The sequence below is a fragment of the Lycium ferocissimum genome, chromosome 6, assembly GCF_029784015.1.
Source record: "Lycium ferocissimum isolate CSIRO_LF1 chromosome 6, AGI_CSIRO_Lferr_CH_V1, whole genome shotgun sequence".
NCBI classification, from domain to species: domain Eukaryota; kingdom Viridiplantae; phylum Streptophyta; class Magnoliopsida; order Solanales; family Solanaceae; genus Lycium; species Lycium ferocissimum.
In genome coordinates this window covers 2,277,662-2,300,366 of record NC_081347.1, presented here as the reverse complement: position 1 = coordinate 2,300,366, position 22,705 = coordinate 2,277,662, and the positions used below count along the sequence as shown (strand labels likewise).

At 32.8% G+C, this 22,705-nt stretch overlaps 1 protein-coding gene across 1 annotated transcript; it reads right to left on the bottom strand.

Annotated features, from left to right (window-relative positions):
* Positions 1-1,875: 1,875 nt before the first annotated feature.
* Positions 1,876-12,662, bottom strand: LOC132058885 (uncharacterized). The gene is made up of 12 exons (XM_059451275.1): positions 11,899-12,662; positions 8,721-8,924; positions 8,274-8,419; positions 6,676-6,944; positions 6,286-6,374; positions 5,194-5,341; positions 4,653-5,092; positions 4,020-4,534; positions 3,885-3,945; positions 3,508-3,780; positions 3,121-3,376; positions 1,876-2,486 (listed from the first exon to the last, which is right to left on the bottom strand). The coding sequence occupies exons 1-12, from the start codon at positions 12,280-12,282 to the stop codon at positions 2,158-2,160; spliced, it is 3,114 nt and encodes a 1,037-aa protein (XP_059307258.1). The 5' UTR covers positions 12,283-12,662; the 3' UTR covers positions 1,876-2,157.
* Positions 12,663-22,705: the final 10,043 nt, after the last annotated feature.

The window sequence follows — 22,705 nt, the reverse complement described above, 5'->3', positions numbered from 1 at the left end:
CTTTTTAAGATTTCAAGAATATTATCTGAATATTATCTTATTTATTTAGTTAAATTTCAACGTATCAAAAGAAAAAGAAAAAAAATTACAGCCCAATACCTACCTTTGGGCAATTTTTTTTTTTTACATAATAGCGATCAAATGTATAAGTTTTGTATATTTACATTTAAATATACAATAGTATACATTTAATGTGCAGATACACTATATATATATAGTGTCTAGGTTTTTTATATTTGGGTTACTAAGGGTAATTAAGTTTGATTGAAGGTACATATGTGTAAGTTTATCGGGAAAAAAAATTACCTTGGAAATGATAATGTTGCAACCAAATGTCCGAAGCTAGATTAAGCTTTAAGTAGTTAGCAATTGTTGATAGACTTTAAAATTTGGCATTATATCTACTATTTGTTGTTATTTCGGTGAAGTTTTACATTTAAATATGAACCCGATAGTTACTTCCGCCTATTCAAATCATGTATTTGTCTTAAGAATTTATTAAATATAATAAATTATTAATTTAAAACCTAATAACTTAAAAGAACTAAAATTACGTCATAAGTTCCAAATCCTAATTCCCCCTCTAAATGTAAGACCATAATCCAAATGGACCAGGATGATCTTCTATTTTTCAAAAAAAAAAATTATTTATACATATGTCTCTGTATATTTTAGGGACTTCTGCATATACTAAAATAAATAAATCAATTGTAATAAAATCTGAACAGTTATATAGATACGATATAAATTTGAGAAGAATTGTAAAAATGGTAAGGAAATAGAAAATGTAGTTACCACTTTATAAAACTTGAGAGTGCTGTAATTATAAAAAGGATTAATTGATAATCCACCTGCCCACACAGAGAATAAACCCTTTGGATCCAAAAAAATCAAAATAGAGAGAGAAGTGCACGAGAAGCACTAAACTTATAAGCTGATTTGGGCTCGATTTTGGAGTCTTGTTGGGCTATTAGATGGGTATTGTAATGGGCCTTCATCCTTCTTTAGTTACTTCTTAGCAATTTTTTTTTTCATTAGTTTATATACAAAAATGGGATAATATTTAATCCGGTGAAAGATCACTTTAGAATTTTAATCGAGAGAGAGAAGTGCACATGAAGCACTAAGCTTATGAGCTGATTTGGGCTAGATATTGGAATCTTGTTGGGCTATTAGATGGGTATAGTAATGGGCCTTCATCCTTCTTTGGTTACGTCTTAGCAAATTTTTTCCTATAGGTACAAAAATGGGATAATATTTACCCGGTTTAGGGAGATTTTTCGATTTCAAAAACTAGCGAGAGTGTTCTTTTACAAAATACTCCCTCTGTCTCATTTTAATAGCTAATTTAGCTATAAAAAAACTGTGTGATAAAATAAGAGTCACTTTAGGAAGTCAAGATCAAAGTTGGCAATTTTTTCTAACTATACCTTAAAATTAAAAAACTAATCCTTCTTAATATTGATCAATTCTTAAAAAACATATAAATAGATAAGAATAATTTAATAAATTATACCTTGTATTTAATATTTTTCTTAATTGGCGTGAAAAAAGCTAAAGCAATAGTTAAACTAGAATAGAGGAAGTATATACAAATGGTAATATAACATTAACTGTTGAAAAAATGAGGTCCATTAGGTGGAACGAGAGACACTTTTACCTTCAAAATTAACATTAAAGAGGGTTTAATAGGGGAATGATGGCAAATTTAAACCATTTCCAATACATTGAGATTCCTTTTTCGATATTTTAATTCAATGTTTTCAGGAAAGATAGTTACATCCACTTTCACAACAAATATAAAACAATCATTATTTGGAAGACAAGAGGTTGATTACTTTAGCTATGGTTTTCTAAAACAGCTTCCCAAAAAAGGAAATCAAGGACTTGATTTTTCATTTCACATTTAAAATTAATCCGTTTGACTCTCATACTCTAAACATAGTATAAAAGGTAGCGCCTTAACTAAACAAATACATTACTCTATTGAACTAACTTTCAAACCAGATAGAGAAATGTTTAGTTACAAATCTATCAGTATTCTGCTTGTTGTACGAGATGCACACAAGCAGAACCGCCAATAAATCTCATAATACAAAAAGTATTCAACCAAATATGTAAGCGAAAGGCACCAGAGGGAATGTGCTTTAATATACCCTATATATCAGAATCATCATCAGATGTAACTTCAGACTGAGAATCTGCCTCCTCTCCGTCTTCCTCATCATCGTATTCATCAATTTTTATTGTGCTTTTGACGGTCATCTTTGTCAATGCTGCAGTCTTGCTAGCCCTCTGTGACCGAGTACTAGTCACAACAGGATTAGTTGGGAGAACGGATTGGGTGAATTCTTCATCTGATGAAGATTCTTCTACTTCCTTTGCTCGTCTCCTTGCACGAATCGTTCTAGTTGATTTTGGCGCTGGAGTTGGCAGTACTTCTATCGACTCGTCCTCATCAAGTACGATATCAATATCCAACTTTCCTGAAACATGATAAAACACGTTAACAAAATTACCATAAGCAAATATCTAAGAGATTCAATTGACTCCAATAAGAATCCATGCAAGTACTGCCAACTCTTGGATATACGTTTATAATAAACATGTTAAGGAAAGTTTACACTATCAGTGTTTGTAGAAAAATTTTACAATGTTGGTATATAGAAGTCAAATATAATGTGTTGCTTTTCATAGCTGAGGAAAAACTTCTCCACTATTGTTGTATTAGAGACTAAGGAAACAATTCCAGCTACAACCACACCTGTTGGATGTAGAACTGACAATAACACAGATTCAAAACTCAATATTGAACACCCCCCCCCCCCCCTCTCTTATAGAAGGAAAGAGAATCCCTGATTTTATCACCCTAGATGAATAAAAGGAAGGGCTGTTCACCAGCACCAGCTGTGGATGCACGGGGTCTTTTCAGGTTTGATCTAATTATCCGTAGTGGACACTACATTCCAGAGGAAATAATCTTAAAAGGAAAAGCAGAAGCTTGAATGACCAAAGCATTTCCCTACACATAAAGGAATTATGTATGATGACTCTTCAAAAATTTTAAACAAAATGACATGGTAACTGCTGTATTAAAGCCACTAAACCAAAAATAGTTACCTAAAATAAGTTTAACTTCGTCAGATGATAGCTTTTGGTCTGGAGATTTGTCTAAACCCTTTAGTCTCTCAGCCATCTGTTTCAACTCCTTAAGAAGCTCTCTTTCAGCTAGTATGGTAATACGATTCAACAGCTGCCTTATTAATTTGACAGCCCCTTGTTCTGTCGGTCTAAAGTGAAGCAAGAATAGTGTCTTACACAGCGCAGAAACGTATGCTTTCTCTGCAGCTGTCTTCTTTGCATGGAAGCTGGCAACCTTGACAGACAACCCAAAGAAATTTTCATTGCAATGAACAGAACAGGAATACTGGTAAAAGTATTGTACACATATATGTCCGTTAAACTAACTGTGATGAGGACGCTGAAGAGGAAGCTGTGAATAAATACCTCGGCAGCGATACGTACTGCAAGCCCTTCTTCTCCACTCTCGAGCAGAGAAGAGGGTTCAGCTGAATCGTTGTGGTTTTCATTACCATTTTCATTGGCTGGTGCAGTTTCCTCATAATACAAGGGAGCCTGCATCATCTGCACCATAAAACGTGATGCTTGGGTAGCACGCTTTCGCATGTTAGAGACCATGAATGTAGATCCTGTGGCATTGCCATTGATGCCTGGCCACAAAGAGCGCATAACTGGCATGAAAGCCTTAGATAAACATTTCTGCATTACAAACCAGAAGTTTTCTTTAATAACACAAAACCAAAATGACAAGCAAATCTTATCCAAATCTCATATATTTTGCAGAAATTTGAAATTCTACAAACCTTGTGGTTCAATGAGAGGGATGGATAATGCTCAAAGAATACAGAAAGGCATTGCTTCAACCTGTGAGGTAAACTATTATCAGATGCATTTTCAGAAGATGAGAATAAACTTAAGTGAACGGCAAAGAGATTTACCTCTCAAGTTCCTTATTCTCACTACAGAAATACAAGCTTATGAGCTTAGCTAATAGCAGAGGATTTGACAATGTAGGTATGCTCGGATACTTCTTACTTAGCAGAAGAATCTTAGCAAATCCCTCACCAAGAACTGTTTGAACATTCTCATGTTCATCACAGTCATCGGAATCACCTGAATTGTGCTTCTCCAATCCAGCATATAACAGGTCAAGTAATTCTATCTCCACATCATCACTTGCAATGCTGAATTTGATATCAGATAAATTTATTTTATGATCTTGGAGTTGTGATGAGAGATCCTGGTTCATTGCTTTATCAAGTATATTAGGACCATGCCACAATCCAAGGTCAATCAATGCCTTAGAAGCCATAACAGTAATTGAAGAGGGACCCTTAACAAAAGAAGATCTTAGTTGCTTTACTAAATCTTCACAAGGTCTCCTTTCTAACAATCCAAAGAGACCAAGGCACCTAATAGCAGCCCTCTGAACGTCTAAGTGGACATGTTTTGCCTGCATGTCAGAACAATACAAAATATCTCAGAATTCTGTAATGTAAGTAACAGAAAAATAAACAACACGAAACATTATGGCAATTCATTAGAGAAGGTAACTTTTCCAAGATACAGACCCCAGGAAGCAATACAGAATGCAAAACTTCAGTCGGTTCTATTGCTTTTCCATGCATCCAGCGAAAAGACTGAGCATGTTCTAAGAGAAGGCTAATCACAGCAAGACAGTGCAACCACTGCATGAAGTCTGCTGTCCTCTCTCTGCAAGGTCTAGCAAGTTCCTCCACTACCTGTAAAACTACTTCCTCAAATTCTCCTGGAGCTGAATGGACTTTTCTTGCCAACTCTGCCACAGCAGCAGCCCAATCTTTATCACCACCAAGATTGATACCATCTCCTATGACAACTTCATTGTCATGCTCATCTAATTCATGATCAGGGGGTATGTGAAGCAACTCCTGCAGAAATTCATTTGCAACTCTTCTGTTCGTAACGTCAGAAAAATCAAGCATCGCACCAAGCAATAGCAGTTGGCGAGATGCAAATCGGTAATTGATTCCTGCGATATTCAGGTACGGTCATCAATAGCACAAAATGGAAGGAAAAGAAAACAGCGGACAGAGATCTTAAAAACTTAAGACCTACAAACAAATTCCTCACCAGCAACTGTGTGAGCTTTAACCAATTCAACATAATCACCAATAGAAGCAGGAAGAACTCTGTCAAGAAGATCATTTTTATCTGATGCTTCTGCTGCATATACAGCAGACTCTGTGCCCATTGTTGTAGCAGCTTCAGATCCCTTTGCCTGTTTGGTAATCAGATGGAATATATACAAAATGGTGATGAGAAAATATTGGTACTACTCATCATCCAAATAAAAAGTTCATTTATAGCAACATGCCTTTTTCATGTTTAAGATAGATAAATAGCGACTAGGTTTGCCACTTCAGGCTATGCTCAAATATGTTCCAACATACTTCTACAGGAAAATTGTGAAGGAACCTGCTCTTCGTAATGTTAGATTTAGTTAGTTATTTTGGACCTTCATAATTGATATTCACATAATTCAAATTGAGGACATAAATGACCTCAATAGAATTAGATAGTAGCAAAAGAACTTATTACAGCAAGAATGACCAATTTGTACTCATTCAAAGTACCAATTGCGTGTTCTTCTTTCACAAAAATAGAAGTCAAATAAATAACTGATTACTGTGAGTTATTCATAAAAACATGAACTAACCAGTACAGCATGTAGTACCTTATTTCAGCATAATGCATATGCAAGTGACTAGCCAGTTAATCGACACAGATCTATAACTGGACCCATAAATGTTGAAATTAAGTGTGAAAATATCACATAATGCTCTAGCCCAACCAATATAGATATCTCACTTCATTCCCTATTCATATCATGCAATCCAAGCAAACCACTTTGGTAAGCACAAAAATACATAAGAATTGACATCCAATCTATTCAGCAGATGTCATTAATTGTGATTAGCTACATTTTTTTAACTGAATGATATCCATTTACTGCTCAGATAAATAAGGTGAAACAAGAAAGTTGTTCACTTATTTCTGGTTTTAGTCTTCCAGTGAGGCTCTTGAAACATTACAGAGAAGTTAAATGTTGGATCTATAGAAGAAATAACTCGGTATGTTTTAAGGAGTTTTGAGCCACAAGATGTTAATTCAGACAGTTGAAGACACAACATGAGACCTGATAAACAAATAATAAATACCCACTTGTGCCTCCATTTGCAAGTGCTTACAGACAGCTCTCCAGAAGAAAGCAACTTCTGCTTCCATGAGTTGGATGCTAAGATTGCACTGACCTGGGATGCAGAGAGGATATGCGATTAAATGATAGAACTGCGAGCATAAATTGCTCCAGACTTCATGAAACAATCACTTTTATGAAGAAAAAAACAAATTTGAATATCTCTAGCAATATACGTAACAAAACTAGGTATGCAATTTGTCGTTCTGTTCTTCATTTTCAGAAAACTTGTATCAACAATTACATGTAAACCTAGTTTTTTATTAAAAACGGAAATAGATATGAACCAATAAGCATATTAAGCCTGAGAAAGCAAAAGAAGTAGCCATCAAATAGTTTAAATTTCTAAGACCAACCTTCGACAGTGTCATTACTTGATCTGAAAAATTGCCTCAGACTTTGACCATCTTGTAACTTAATCAGTCCTGCTTTTAATAGACTGTCCATGGCAGACTCTCCGACTGATTCATATGTTTCCACATCAAGATATTTAAGTAGTTCTAGCGGGTCTCCATTGCAACAGTTGATGAGCCACTCATCTTTCAGCATTCTAAAGCACTCCCGTACAACAGATGGAGCACGATCAGCAAGTCCTCTCTCCAAAATAAGTGTTCTGAGCTTGATGCTGCAATATGAAGGAAACACTAACATGTTATAGGATATCTATGAATGGAACCTACTTAAATAAGAGTAGAAAAAATTAAAGCATCTTTTTAACACACAGCTGCATACATCTAGCCAATTTTATGATGAACCTTACACAATGAATACATCACATGAATCTAAATGGAGTTGAGAGCATTAAATCTATAATTTAAACCATTCCATGGCAACATACTTCAGTGTTAACATTCAAAATGTGCTACACATTATACTTTGTTGAATAGTTAAAAGGTCTTGACATAAAAATAAAAATACTGAAAGGTCCTAACTCTTCCGAGCTAAAGGCTAAAGCAGCTGTAAATAGCTACACAGCACTATGCAACTGATTTCAAAAACACACTGGCAAGAAGTAAGGAAAAAAAAAAAAGGACAGAAATTATATGTATAGATGAGAGTGTGTGTGTGCGCGCGCGCGCTATGTATATAACAAGGAGGGAGCGAGTGAGAGAGAGAAAGAGAGAGAGATTCCGAGCATCAAAGATTCAAAAACCTTTAGCAGCTTAATGGTTATAAATCCGAGAACAGGACTCTCAAGCATGTGTATGAATTTAGATTTTCTACAATATACCAGATAGGATGTGTAAGAATTTGATCCGACATGCATATGGTACCATTTTCCAGTTAACTATGAAAATTTTTTTTTTCACTGACTGATAAAATATCTGGCTGATGCTAACAGAACAATAAAAAAAGCAAAGAGGCTCGTATCCCTTTTGGTTGTGAATTGGGTTACGCAAATCTAAGCTCCAATACTTCCAGAGTTAATACACTAACATGTGAAATGAATTTAATAAGATATCAGGATAACAAAAGATTCTCAATGAAACACTGTTCCAGGTTAAATCAAGTGGCCATCACGAATTCCAAGTTTGGAGGACTGTACTTGTAATGCTAACAGATGACTTAAAAAGAAAAAAGAAAAAAAAATATAACCTTTATAGAACTCTCTTGATATTGACCGAGAAGAAAACAAGGGTATGAATTAGTTGGCTATATTGGCTTCTTGTTTATTTTAGGACATAATGTGGAGGTTAATTGTAGTCAGCAACGGAAGAATGCCAGGGAGAATAACCAGTTTGACTGACAACAATAATACTTTTAATTGCACACAACCCCAGATATGAGATATATTCTCTGCAGGAATACTGATGATAGATGCAAGCTACACAAATAATGGAAAATACACACTTCTCAGTGACTCTCAAGAAAAGAATGGATATCATCCCAAGACAAGGCAAGGCGCGCAAGGGGAAGTCAAAGATGATACATTTAAGCAATGGCTTAAAGTTACCTGAGGCTCTGCAGGGGAAATTTACTAGCAATAACGCAATAAGCTGCTTTGCGTACTGATTCACTCACATCGAGGGTACAATCAATTATAGCAGCAGAAGATGCATGGGATGGTGGAAGGCATAAGACAATTGTCCTTCGGACATCCTGCAGACAATGCAATAAAGAGGAATTCATCAATTCATTTGGATATAGTTACATTATGACCTTTCAGGTTTCATTGATGAAGTAAAATATGCATAGATGCTATAATTCTTCACAAAGATTAGGTAATATATAGACGAAATGAGTTGCATACCAACTGTTTAGAGCAATATGTAATGAAGTATAATGCATCATTTTCATCTAAGGAATACACTGCTTACACATAAAGGTAAAAATAATGAAGTATAATGCATCATTTTCATCTAAGGAATACACTGCTTACACATAAAGGTAAAAAACTCACCACATTTTGTTCAAGAGGAAGTGTCTCTAGAAATAGTTCCAAAATGTCGGCATTTTCTGTGTCATTCACGAACCGTGAAAGCGCCCTCACAGCAAAAGTACGAACAGCAGCAACCTTATCACCAACACGCAACTTCATGCTCTCTAATACTTCATCCCAAAGTTCAGAGCTGACTTCTGTGTCATCTGGCAATCGTATTATGATCTAGAAGAAAAGAAAATCCTCAAGGAGATTAAAACTTACGAGTTTACAACGGAATCGAGATATAAGTGGGACAAAAGCAAAAGAAAGTAAAAGCTCGTATATTTTCATAAAAAAGAGAAATCATAAGATCAAAAGTAACCAAATTTTGAAAGAGAAGGGAAATTACCTTAATCTTTTGATTTTAAACCCGAAACTAGAGAAAACATAATGTGAGATTACATAGCTCAATTAGTATGACATAAATTTGAATTCGATCAACTACACCCAATTACAAACTAGTTTGGGATCAGCTATATGAATCATCTAAATGGAGGCCAATTTCATTTTACTCATAATTTATCTTTAAAACCACATTAAGAGTTTGTTATAGCTAGAGGTTCTAACTCTCATACAGGACCTACAAAAATACAATTTCTATCCAACAAAGAAGAACCCTAGCAAATATCAATCCTAATGTAAGCGTAATTACCTATATGGATAATGTTGGTTATTATTCTCAATTAACTGGAATTACCTATATGGATCTTTCACTTTTGTTTCCTTTTCTTAGGTAAGTCTACACTAATTCAGAGAGAGCATATATCCTTTTCAACTATTTCTCTACTAATGATTTAAGTCTGCCTCGTCCCTTTTAAGCATTTTATTACCATCAATCATGGGTCTCTCATTTTATCGCTATATTAAGTACATACATCCTCTATGAAATGTGATGGTTTCTAATTATGCCAAACTTTGTATGTAGGTAGGTTCATCTTAGCATCAACATGTCATGGCCCCCCATATTGTAGATGTACTAGGTAAACATTCACCGCCATATAACATCATTGGTCTCAAGACTATCCGATAGAACTTTTAATTCACTTTGGTATGTTATGTATCTTCTTACTGTATAACACTCTGGTGACACTCCAATGCAGTGTAAAGAAAATTCGATAAGGAAAAGTTGATGCATTGTCATATAAATATGGGAAATGGGACTGCGACGGGATTCAACTTCACAAAAAGATTTTTTGAAGATATGTGTGACAGAAACTAAAAGCAGGACTTGTGGGTTCTAACTGGGAACCTTGCAATTAGTATCTCTGTGGTTCTTTCACCTTACACTCTTTCAGATGCATGGTTTTCCTTCTCCATGCATATTGACTACTTTGTATTCTCTCTAAATATTTTTTAAGCCAATCCTTGATTTCTCATTTCGAGGTTTCTTTCTATTTTACCTTGATTACAGCGAACAAAAAGATTATAAATTAATGATAACAGAGTCAATTTAATCTGAAGTTCGTTCTCTACAAAATAATAAATAAGCTTTTAGGGTACGTTATTCGTTTCTTTGTAACATGAATATGTTTCCCAAGCAACTACATATATAAGCACACACCAAACTCGAATTGCTGATAACAATATAGTGAAATACGAAACTGGCTTCACAATGCAAGCACAGTATATGTCATAAGTGCTAAAAAAGTTTCACAACTAGCAGGTAAAAGTTCATATTTTTCACATTTGAGGTGTGGATAAAGCTGCACCTTTTACTACATTCATCACTTTTTTTTTTTAACACTTTTGTCAGCTACAATATTGATGTTTTATAAAAACAGTAGCCAAAAGAAGCAATGCACTCTGAGGAGATATATTCTCAGTTCATATTAATGTGCTTTAAGGAATGACCTTGCATCTCGAAACTATTTACTTATCAAAATTAAAAGCAAAATTAAATCCTCCTACTTTCTCTCTGTTCATCAAATTGATAATTGCACACAATTTTTACATTTCTCATCCAATGATTAGTTCAAATAAGTAGGCAAAATAGGCACATATAGACAAAAAAAAAAAAAAAATCATAAAGTACAATTTATACTTGTTTTTGAACTTTTTACAATGGGTTAATCGCACTTTTGGTCATTCAATTACTAGTAAATTCTAATTTTGATCCTTGTAATATTTGACTAAGCACATTTAACCTCCAATTAATTGAAATCTGCAGTTTTGATCCTCCTGCCATGAATATTGACAAATTTACTATAATTATTGATCATTCCACCACTAAATTACCGATAAGTTGTATTAAGCATGTATTATTGTTCCATATTTAATGATAATATACTTCTAAAAGTAGTTCAGATACTACTTCTTTCATAAAAGGACTAAAAACTCGCATTTCGATTAATTGAAAGTCAAATGTGTTTCATCTATCACAAGGGCCATAATAGGAGCCTATAATTTAGGGACAAAAAATGCTAGTATCCCTATTCATACCTCAAAAATTATCTGGCAAGCCCTAATTCAAGTTTAGTGTGTGCTTATATATGTAGTTGCTTGGGCAACAAATTAATGTTACAAAGAGAGGAACAATGTAACATAAAGGCTTATTTATTCTTTCTCTCTACTCAGCAAATTGACAATTACACACAATTTTACATTTGCCTATCCAATGATTAGTTCAAACTTTAAATAAGTAGGCAAAAATAGGCACAAAATAAGCATAAAGCATAATTTTCACATATTTTAGAAGTTTTCACCTCAGAAATTATCTGGTAAGCCCTAATCCTAGCGGTTTTACTAGCTGCTACAAAAACTTCAAAAACTTCTCCAAAAACTCATCAAAACAATATATTTATCAAAATTAAAAGCAAAATCGAATCCTCCTACTTTCTCTCTGTTCATCAAATTGATAATTGCACATAATTTTACATTTCCCTATCCAGTGATTAGTTCAAATTAGTAAGCAAAATAGGCACACAACAACAAACAACAACAACAACAACAAAAGTTTAAAGTACAATTTTCACTTATTTTAGAACTTTCCACCTTATCTGGCAAAAATGCACACAACAACAACCCAAAAAAAAATCATAAAGTGCAATTTTCACTTATTTTGGAACTTTCTACCTCAGAAATTATCTGGCAAAAATGAACACAACAACAACAAAAACTTCATAAAGTGCAAATTTCACTTATTTTAGAACTTTCTTACCTCAGAAATAATCTGGCAAGCCCTAATTCTAGCAGTTTTACTAGCCGCTACAGCAGCTACAACCAAAAACTTCAAAAACTTCTCCAAAAACTCATCACAATGCAAACAACATTTATCATCTCTCACACTAGCGAAAACCGCAACAAATCTAACAATTCGCTCAGCAGAACCAGTTCGACGTTGAAAATCAAATATCGGCGTTAACGCTCTCGAAAATGCATCGAAAAACTTCTCCGAAGAGTTCGTAGCAGATCGGAGAGATAAGAGTTCCTTGAGTTTTCGTAAATGTGTAGCGTGTGATGATCGAGCATCATCTAAAACCCTAGCGATTTTTTCGGTTAGTTTTTTGTGTAATTCTTCTGAATCTAGTGCTTGAACTGGCATTTTTTCGAACGATTTTGAGGGGAAAATTCACTTTTCGAACTATTTTTGAGGGAAATATTCACTTTTCGAACGATTTTGAGGGGGGAAATCACTTCTCGAACGATTTTGAGGAACAAAATTCACTTTTTGAACGATTTTGAGGCACAAAATTCACTTTTCGAACGATTTTGAGGCACAAAATTCACTTTTCGAACGATTTTGAGGGGAAAAAATTCACTTTTCGAACAATTTTGTGGAAGAAAATTTACTTTTCGAACAATTTTGTTGAAGAACATTTACTTTTCTCTGTGGATCTGGTTGAGAGTATATGTTTTTGTGTAGAATTTTTGGGAAAGTGAAATCAGTTTGAATTTTGAGCGGGAAATGGTTAGGTGTGGTCCATTGAGATTCAAAAGAATGACAGAAATGGTCCCTTATATTTGAGTTATTAGCCAATTTTATCCTCTGTTAGTGATAGTGAACAAAAATACCCCTGCCGTATATAAAGTTGACATCTCGGTGGTTTTCGTTCGGAGCTCCGAAGTCATGAGCTCGCCGGCAGTGATGGTTGTGGAGCAAGAAATAGTGAGAGAGGAGATGGTGGCAAGCAGTGGATGGTTGTGGATTTTAAGAAATGATTTTGGTGAGAGAGGAGATTAGGGTACATGTGTAAACTTTATAGACGACAGGAATATTTTGGTTCATTATCACTAACGGAGGATAAAGTAGAGGATTATATTTGATCCTTTTCCCACTGAACAATTTTGATTCTTTAAGTTTGCCGAAAGTTTACACCTCGTCTATGTCAAGTATTTAACAACTTATGTTCGTTAGATTTGATGGAAAATGGAAATAGTGGGGAAAAATATTAATCATATACACCAAGAAAATAACATTAAATCCTAAAATATGCAACACAAAAAAATTGCGCTAGACACCAAAAGAATATTTAAATAATAGGCACAACAAACCGTAAAATCCCTAACATGTTTTAATTTATATGAAAATGTGTATAATTAAAGGAGGAGACATATTTTAGGTGATAAATGTATCTACATAATAGGCGTTTGAGAACACGCCAAATCTTTTTCAAAATATAACCAAGAAGTGTTTAATATATATACTTTATCATATGTTCAATATCAAAATGAAATTTACTGACAAGTATAAAAGGTTATCGATGTATTTAGTTTTGAAAAAACTTATAGGAGTATCGTAACTCGTAATGATATCTCTACTCATATATAGTCAGAGGTAATTTTCAAAGGGCAAGTTATACATTTGGCCGGTCGCCCAAAAAATAAAATACATTTCACTACCCAAATATACAAAAAAAAAAAAATGTACATTATTATGTATAAAATATGTATATTTTATGTATATATGTTTATATACAAAAAAAAAAATACACATTTACTAGCTATTATTTTTGTGGATGACCATTTATGTCAATTTATCATCTTCAAATGGACCGGATAAAACATGGACTAAACTATTAGAAGCGGGCTTCTTTTGAACCAAATGGGCCTAATATAGTTGAAAGCAAATGGTGTCTTTGGACCAGTTTTATTTCATTTTTTTGAATTACAAATTTTATGACCCATTCTTTTAGGGTGGTCTTTATAATTTTCCCCTCATAACTTTGATAATGTTTAAAGTTTTGGGGGCATACTTTTATATTGTCTATCGTTTTCCTATTGTTGTTTCATATTTATCGAACATATTTTCGCTTCTTAAATTTTAAAAAAATATTGCGCAATGGTGAGCTTTTGGCCTCAAACACGTAACATATGCATCTAAATTTTGTTTTATTTCTACTCTTGTGGAATTACACATTTTATTCGGACCGAAGTGCTTGAACACTTATATAAAATGGAAATAAGTATACTAGTCGGCATTGTTTTGATAATTCCTTGAAAGACAAATTTGCATTGAATGGGGAACATATTTTACTAATCTTTGTGCAAACTTTTATCCGGACCGGCATAACTTTATGAAGGAATTATCAAAGTTATGCGGACCGGCATACTTATGCCAAGTCCGCCCATAAGGCATAAGTATGCGGGTCCAGATAACTTTGATAATTCCTTCACAAAGTTATGCCGGTGGGGGCATACTTTTAATGGGCAAACTTTTATGCGGATCCGCATAAACTTTTGAATGAATTATCAAAGTTACGGACCGGCATACTTATCTTGTCCGCCCATAAGGCATAAGAGGTCCGCATAACTTTGGTAATTCCTTCACAAGTGTATGCCGTTGGGGGCATAGCGAAATTTAAACTTGCCTTGCGAATTTTTTTAAAATTTTGACTCGCGCGTGGGTTCGAACTGGAACCTATGGGTTTATCCGAAGGGCAAAATTTAAAGATTTCAAATATGAGGGCAAAATTTAAAGACCATTTAAAAATATTGCCGTTTTATTTTTGGGGAAAAGACATAATTCTGCATTATTTTAAAAATATTTACAAAAGTTGGGCAGCATTATTGAGAGCCCGTTTGGATTGGCTTATAAATTGAACCAAAGTGTTTGGGCCAAATTAATATATTTTGTGCTTAAAATAAGCAAAAAAAAATTGGACCCATTTAACTTTGGACCAGTTTTATTTTTGGGGAAAAAACATAATTCTGCATTATTTTAAAAATATTTACAAAAGTTGGGCAGCATTATTGAACTTACAAACCGTGTCGGCTATAATTTGATTTTTGTTTTATAATCCTTCTAAAATATGCACTAGAATGATTTCTCCTTCCTACATTTTCGCCCTAAAAATTAGCCTCCATAAGTTGAAACAAATCCTGTCATTCCTATAATTATGCTTAAGGTTTCCAATTTCCATCCAAACTCTTCTTATATTCTCTCTCAGTGATACGACTTCCCCCTCCCCCTCCCCATAAGTGATAGTTAATTGTATAAAAAGCTTAATAATGGAATCAATAATATATTTATAAAATAATTTTAGTATATTTAATTATACAAGTGGTATCATAATGGTGCAATTAGGAATATTTAATTATACAAGTGGTATAATAATGGTATAATATATATGTGTTTATGTTTATTTATGCATTTTTATTTAGAGAAATATTCATGGTATATTTTAATAGGTAATATATATATATATAGTATATTTCAAGTATAACTATCATTATACTTATAGTATTACCGGTATACGTAGTAGATATTATTATACTCATAATATTATTAGTATATTAATAATATACATTTTGATATATACATGAGTTCACAAAGAACAGAAAAAGAAGTACCAAGATACAATAATCAATTGAGAAAAATGAAGAATTACAAGAAATCAAATGCAACAATTTAAGATTTAAACATGCAAACTGCGATCTTTTATAAACTCCCCTTGCCTTCTTCCACTTCACACAAAAATCTCATTTTCTCTATGTCAATAGTAAAAGCATAAAAGAATTTATGGTTTATGGGAGAGAAAAGAGTTTAGAGCGGGTTGGGGAGAGATTAATTCCTTAAATATCATCGTTGCTCATAAATTTTTCCCATTAAAACTCCACCAAAATCACCATCAATATTTATCCTAAAGCATATAGAGGTAGTGTGTTTGAGGTGGAGAGAGTGAATTTGAGGGTGAAAGAGAAATTCAGTTTGAAAGCTAGACACGGATGAATTTTGGAGTTATAGTGATGAGAGAGAAAGCAATATATATAGATAAGGATAAAATTAATTCATTAATTTATGGTGTTATTTTCTAAGAACTTTAAAAGTTGTGCTATTTATGTGTCTAACTTTAAAAGCTTGACCTGTGATCTAATTTTCTCTTTATTTTTCTTTTTGGTTGGACGTTTTCAGGAGCCGAACCAAGATATGCAGTGTCAAAATCCCAAATGAAATGTAGAAATTCAATTGGAAAACTACATAAATGGACCCTTTGGCCATCTAGTTTACCAAACATGGCCCGGAGTATACACTCTCTATACTTTGGTTGTATATGTTGTAGGTATGTACAGGTGTGTGTATTATATGTATAGGTATGTAGATTATATGTATATTTGGTATAAAATATACATTACCTATACATTGTGTACATATTTTATAAATTAGATGGCTAAATGGAATTTCGCTGTAATTATCCCAATTGAATTATGAAGCATGTTACGCGTGGTCCTAGTGAGTGTGAATTACACCAAACTTGATTGGTTATCTCAAGTTAAAAATCTACATAGTGTAGAGAACATTAGGCCTTATTTACATTTAGTAGCTATACTTTGCCCAAACTACATCTCATAGCTAAATCTTGTATGTCAATTACACAAGGTAATTAGAATAGTAAAATTATATTGTATTTAGAATTAAAAACTATTTTCTCTATTCTCTCACAATCTCCTCCCAACATTTCCTCTCTCTCCATCACCTCTCTCTCTATATATATACTCCGACAAAATCAGGCGGAACTAATAGCACCCGTCTTTCGCCACCATGCCCTCCATCTAAACCACAAAACCAACCAAACTAAACTAGTCCCCTTTATAACCCTTCTACGATCCTACCTCCATTGTAGTTAATAAATGAAATATATATGTAATTACGAGTGTATCTCACGTCCGAACATCTCTCTCTCTCTTATCTCTTGTTCCATTGTCCGAGACATGCCATCGAGCATTTGTATTCATTATTTTTGAGTTTTTTGGTTAATTTTTTAGATTGTATTCATTTTATTGTTTTGTATTCAGTTTTTTGAGTGTTTTTGTTAATTTTTAGTGTATCTATGTTTTTTGTATTCAATTTTTAGTGTATTACTTGTCGAACCTTCACTAAAAAAATTAGTATGCAACAAGTTGAATACAATATTTTTTGTATTTATGTTGTTTGAATACCACTGATTTTTAAATACAATAAAGTGAATACAATGTAAAAGTAGTTATAGATGAATACATTTGACATGAATACAGATGAGTTGAATACATATGACTTGAATACAGTGAAAAGAATTTTTGAAATTTTTTTATTCGTTGTATTCATGAATATAACCATTTTTTGAATACAAAATGTGGGTAAACCTTAGCTATGCAATGTAAATATTGAAACTGTAGCTATGGCAAATTTTAAACCCCCAAAGTGTAGTCATTTATGTAAAATTCCCTATAATTAACTATGTTGGACTAATCTTTACGTAATAAGCATTAACATCATTATGTTCACGATTAAACTTTTTTGTTTTATATATATAACATACGTCTTTCGGTGTATTGGTAGGAGTAAGTTACGTACCTTCTGTACCTCACGTGGGATTGTTGTATATATAACATTAAACGTAATGCAAGTGATACAAAACTGGATCATCTAACTTATCGTCGAATGTAAATCTAACTTAACATATCGGAATTTCAAATCTTAGATTAATTGGCGTGAATATCATTACATTCATTATTAGGCATACTCTTAACGTACACTACTAAAAAAACTGGAATTAGCTACGAACTTTGTCGCTATATTGCTCGTAGCTAACAAATATCTGTCGCTAAGCCGTAGTTAAATAGGAATAGCGACGGATTTTGCTGTTTAGCTACGGAATTCGTCCGTCGCTAAATCCTATTTTTTTAGTAGTGGTATATGTGTGTATGTGCGTGTACGCATGTGCGTGTTGTATGCATATGTATGCGTGTATCTAATGTTTTAATTATTCATATTGTTTAATTATTCAAGCTGAACCCCTCGTATAATTAGGGTATAGAATAAGTAGGTTTGACAAAATCTAGGCGGATTAATAATCCGTCAAAAGTTATTTGGGTTGAGATGAACTTGATCAAGATGAGTTAAAATTGGGTCATAGGTTAACCCTTCCAACTCATGCCGAGTTTTAGTTAGTTAGTTAGTTTGTTTTTTTTCCCTTACAATTTGTTACTTACCAAACTAAACTAGTAAAAGAAATTTACTATGGCTATATAAGCGTTACAAAGATGATTTGGGCTACCGATTTAGATGAGTTGAATTGAGCGGGGCAAAATGAATTAAGTTAAGAAATGAACGAGTTACTAATCCACTTAAATTTAGACAGGTAGACAAATCATATTTTTGTGGATTAATTTTATTGCCCCTACATGTAATTACATGAGGTGCTATAAAAGAAGTTCCATTAGACTTCTCTTGAACATTCTTTTATAAAAAGAGGATGAATCCAAACTCATGCCCAACTTATTCAATTGAAATATTCTTGTTCCATTGTCCAATGACTTGCCATCGACCCACAGTAGTATATATATGAAGTTGCATCACATGGATTTCCACTTTAACACTATCATCATCCACTAATTTTGGTCCCAATCACAAGTGACATAGTTTCCTTACTTATGTTATTTATTAGATCTCTTTTAGTACATTCCACTTTGTCCAAAAAGTTGGGGGTGACAGATATGGTAACCCACACTTCATACATAGGAAAATAATATATATCTAATAGATAAGCATTGTTGCTTTAGTGACATGATACTAGGCAAATGAATGTGAACATTATTCTTTGATTCTTTTTAACGATAATTTCTCCTAGAATAATTTCGTTAATTTCTCCTAGAATAATTTTTTCTTTGATTCTTTTTAAGGATAATTTCTCCTAGAATAATTTCGTTAATTTCTCCTAGAATAATTTTTTCTTTGATTCTTTTTAAGGATAATTTCTCCTAGAATCATTTTTATACTGTTAGTATAAATAATTTCTTACACGGCCAAGTTATTTAACAGTCAAATACACCTAATAATAATTTTAGAGGTGAATTCAGGATTTAAACTTTATGAATTCTAATCCTTTAAAGTTACGGAATTCTGAGTTAATGATTTGCACATATTAAAAAAATTAAAGTAAATACAGAGTCAACTCAAAGAGTTGAGATTTCTCTATTAGTGCGGGTTATTTCGGGACCAAAGCTATTGGATTTGGTGGGTCAGTTCAAATCCGTATTCAAATAAAAATTATGGATAATAGCATTTTTTTGTCCCGTTGTTAATGATAAAATTTGAATTTTTGTCATATGATATGTGACTAGGAACATTTAATCTTCAATTAATCAAAATGTGTGTTTTTTGTTCTTTTACGTAGGAGATGTGTTAGATTTGAACTATTTTAAAAATATTATTTTACCTTCAAATATGGATTAAAAGTACAAGTTTAACATAATACATAGGTACTTAAATGGTGAAACAATCGATAATCATGGTAAATTTGTGAGTTATTCACAAGTAAAGGGATCAAAATTACACTTTTAAGTGAATTGAAAGTTAAATGTGTTTAGTTAGATATTAAAAAGTCTAAACTTAAATTTTACCAATAACTGAGGGATCGCAAGTATTATTAACCCAAAATATATACAAACTCAAGTCGTTGATTGACAGAAGTTGTATTTCTCCTTAATACTGCATTTTTATATTCTCAAGTAGATAAACAAAGAATAGGTTGGATATGAATCAAGATTTTTGCGATACCTTGGCAAGTAGCCAAAACCTAAGAGAATATGTTCCCAATATTTTTGCCCAAAACGAGACAACCAATGAACTTGTTTATTGTTATTATCATCAGCAAATCATCATCAACCAAAGTCGTAGACATAAGATTAAGTTAAAGAAAAAACTTAACTTTCATACGGATAAGTTTAGAAACATGTTACACTATTATATTATCAAATGTTAACTACAAGAAACCAAAGGTGGCAAATGGGCGGGTTGGGTCAAACTGTGTTGGGTCGAAACGGGTAATTCAATGAATGGATGAAAACCCAACCCAACCCAGATTTACTTGGGTCAAAATGTGTTGGGTTGAATTTGGTTAAAAAGTAGGTTATAACTCAACCCGCCAAATTAACCTAAACATTCCATCACTTGTACTCGTGGACAATCACTGGTTTAAGAGCCAAAACATGCTAACAAAAGCAAATCAATGCCATCTAATACTGCATCATACAGATAAGGTGGACAAATATTTCAATGAACTTATCCATGTTCTAATCAAATACTACGAAAATTTTAATCCAAGTAAGAAAATAATGAAAGCCTTTAATTAATCTAATTCCATCAGAAAAGAAAATAACAATAGTCCGCAAATAAAATAATAGTATGTTTCTATTAAATTTTAAACCTATATATATATATATATATATATTTATATATTCTTGCTTGTTTAGGTTGGGTTACCTTTTGACAAAGCGGGCTACACTACTTTGATCGGTTTTGACCCGATTGATTATGTGTCATTTTGGATTTTTACATCAACTCAATAAATGGGTCATGACCCAACCGGTAAAAACACCGGACGGGTTGGATTTGGTTTTGCCACCCTTACAAGAAACCATTTATATAAAGTGGAAATATTAACTTGTATTTGTGTTAAGAGTCCCGACTACTTGTGCTGCATAAGCATATTAAAAGAGGATGAGGGCTCTATCAAAAAAAATAAAAAAAATTCCTGAAATTCGAGCCGAGATCTCACATTAAAAGTAAAAGGATCTTACCCATTCCATCAAAATCCTTGATGGTAGATATGCTATCTATATAACATTATTGATAGTATAACAATTATTGGCACTGTCAAATAACATTAATTAAATACATACTCCCAAGAAAAGCCTGTAAACTATATATTCTGCATCCGATACTTTCCAACTTTTCTTCCATAGGCCAGTTAGCACTAACTATACCTTTCAAAATTAGATCTCTCCAATGAAAAGTTTTATGTCATTTTTAGTCCTAGTAGATTCTTTATTTTTTCTGTTTTCCATTGTCATGTGATATGACCAAATTTACCACATGAAATGACAAGTAAATAATTACAAGAAGTTTGTATTATTAATAAAGTAAGATCTGATATGCTATGTTATGTACCAAACAAATTTGGCTTAATTAGTTGTTTATAACTTCTTATAATTAATCTGGTTTTAATTAACCATATTTTTTAACTTTATGCCCTGAAAGATACTTTGGTTTAGCAGCGAACCTTTTTTGATTTTACACAAATATCGTGGCGTTTGTACAGTTTTTTAAAAGAGTAGTTTATTTAAGAAGTGGTTGAAAGATTAAAAAAAACTAATAAATCGCATTCAAGTGCGATTTATAAATTGCACTTTCAAAGGCGACTTATAAATAGCATATCGTGAAATGCGTCTTATCAATCATATTCAACAAATGCGACTTATAAATTGCTTTAAGAAAATACGACTTACAAGCTGCATTCGTCAAAATTACTTATAATTAAATCGCATTTATCTTGTGACTACGTGTTTATTGCTTATTATAGACCACAATATTAACCTTAATACCAGTATTCACCACAAGTTGAAATGATAACACATTGTGTTCACAACCGTCTCTTTTTGCTATGGTGTAAACTAAAATTGAGTGAAATAAATTAAAATGAGTTCTTTTTATTTAATCATCTAGCATACTAAATTCACGACCTGACTAATTCAAATTCGCGTCACACAGAATTTATTCTGATAAGGGCTCGAACTCAAAACCTCTCGTTAAGGATGAAAGTTCCTATCGATCCCACCTAAATTTGAGCTAGTACTGTCATTGTAGGTCTTTTAATTTTTGAAGACTCATATACTACTATTACTTGCTCATTTCATTAATTTCAACTCAGAATTAGTCTAATATACATATATTGTCAAGTTGAAAATGTACGTCACCCAAGGTATTACCTAAACCAAATGATAAAACGAAAATAACAACAATGATTTGGTGGTTAAGATAATACTAATAATTTCTTTTCCCAATTATTATAAATTACTCTAGTTGAAAAAAAGCTTTTAAGGGTGTAATTGACTTCTTCTTATGCCTTTTTAATATAAGAATGCCAAAAATCGATTTTTCTATTAATTGTCAGGAGTGACCTTCATCTAATCTAATCAGGATGTAGTTTAAGCCCTAATCAAGTCTCTTTCAATTGAGTCTTATAAAATGTTCTTATTCTTCCTTTATTTCTTTTGTCTAACGTAACTCTGCCTAACAAAACACTAGATTTCTTCATCAAAACAATTATCTACATGCAAGTATTCAGAGATGAGAGAACGTTGACATTTAGTTAATTATGCATGGCACTACTATTTTCTTTTCTTTTCGAGAAGGGTTGTAATAAGATAGATAAGCTACGTACTTCCATCCTTAATCAGAGTCTTGAGTATGAGTCTAGGATGGAAGAAATTTTGGCTGAGGTGAATTTAGAATTTAATCTTTACGGGTTCTAATTCGAAATTTTATCACTTATTTAATTTACTAAGTTCGAAATCAACCATTTGTACTTTTATAGATTTTTTTAGCACATATACATGTTCCAAGTTAAAACTATTAAGTTCATCCGAACTCGTATCTGATCCTCTACATTCAATTGTGAATCATAGGCAGCATTTTCTCTTTATTTGGATCTCACACAACAAAATTTCAAATTAATCGACTCAATAAGCCTCAAATACGAATGGTT

Coding starts and splice junctions, on each gene's coding strand:
- LOC132058885 (XM_059451275.1), bottom strand. CDS start 12,282: ATGCCAGTTCAAGCACTAGATTCAGAAGAATTACACAAAAAACTAACC. Junction 6,375..6,675: donor AAGTAATGACACTGTCGAAG/GTTGGTCTTAGA, acceptor TCTGCATCCCAG/GTCAGTGCAATCTTAGCATC. Junction 3,781..3,884: donor CCCTCTCATTGAACCACAAG/GTTTGTAGAATT, acceptor TTTGTAATGCAG/AAATGTTTATCTAAGGCTTT.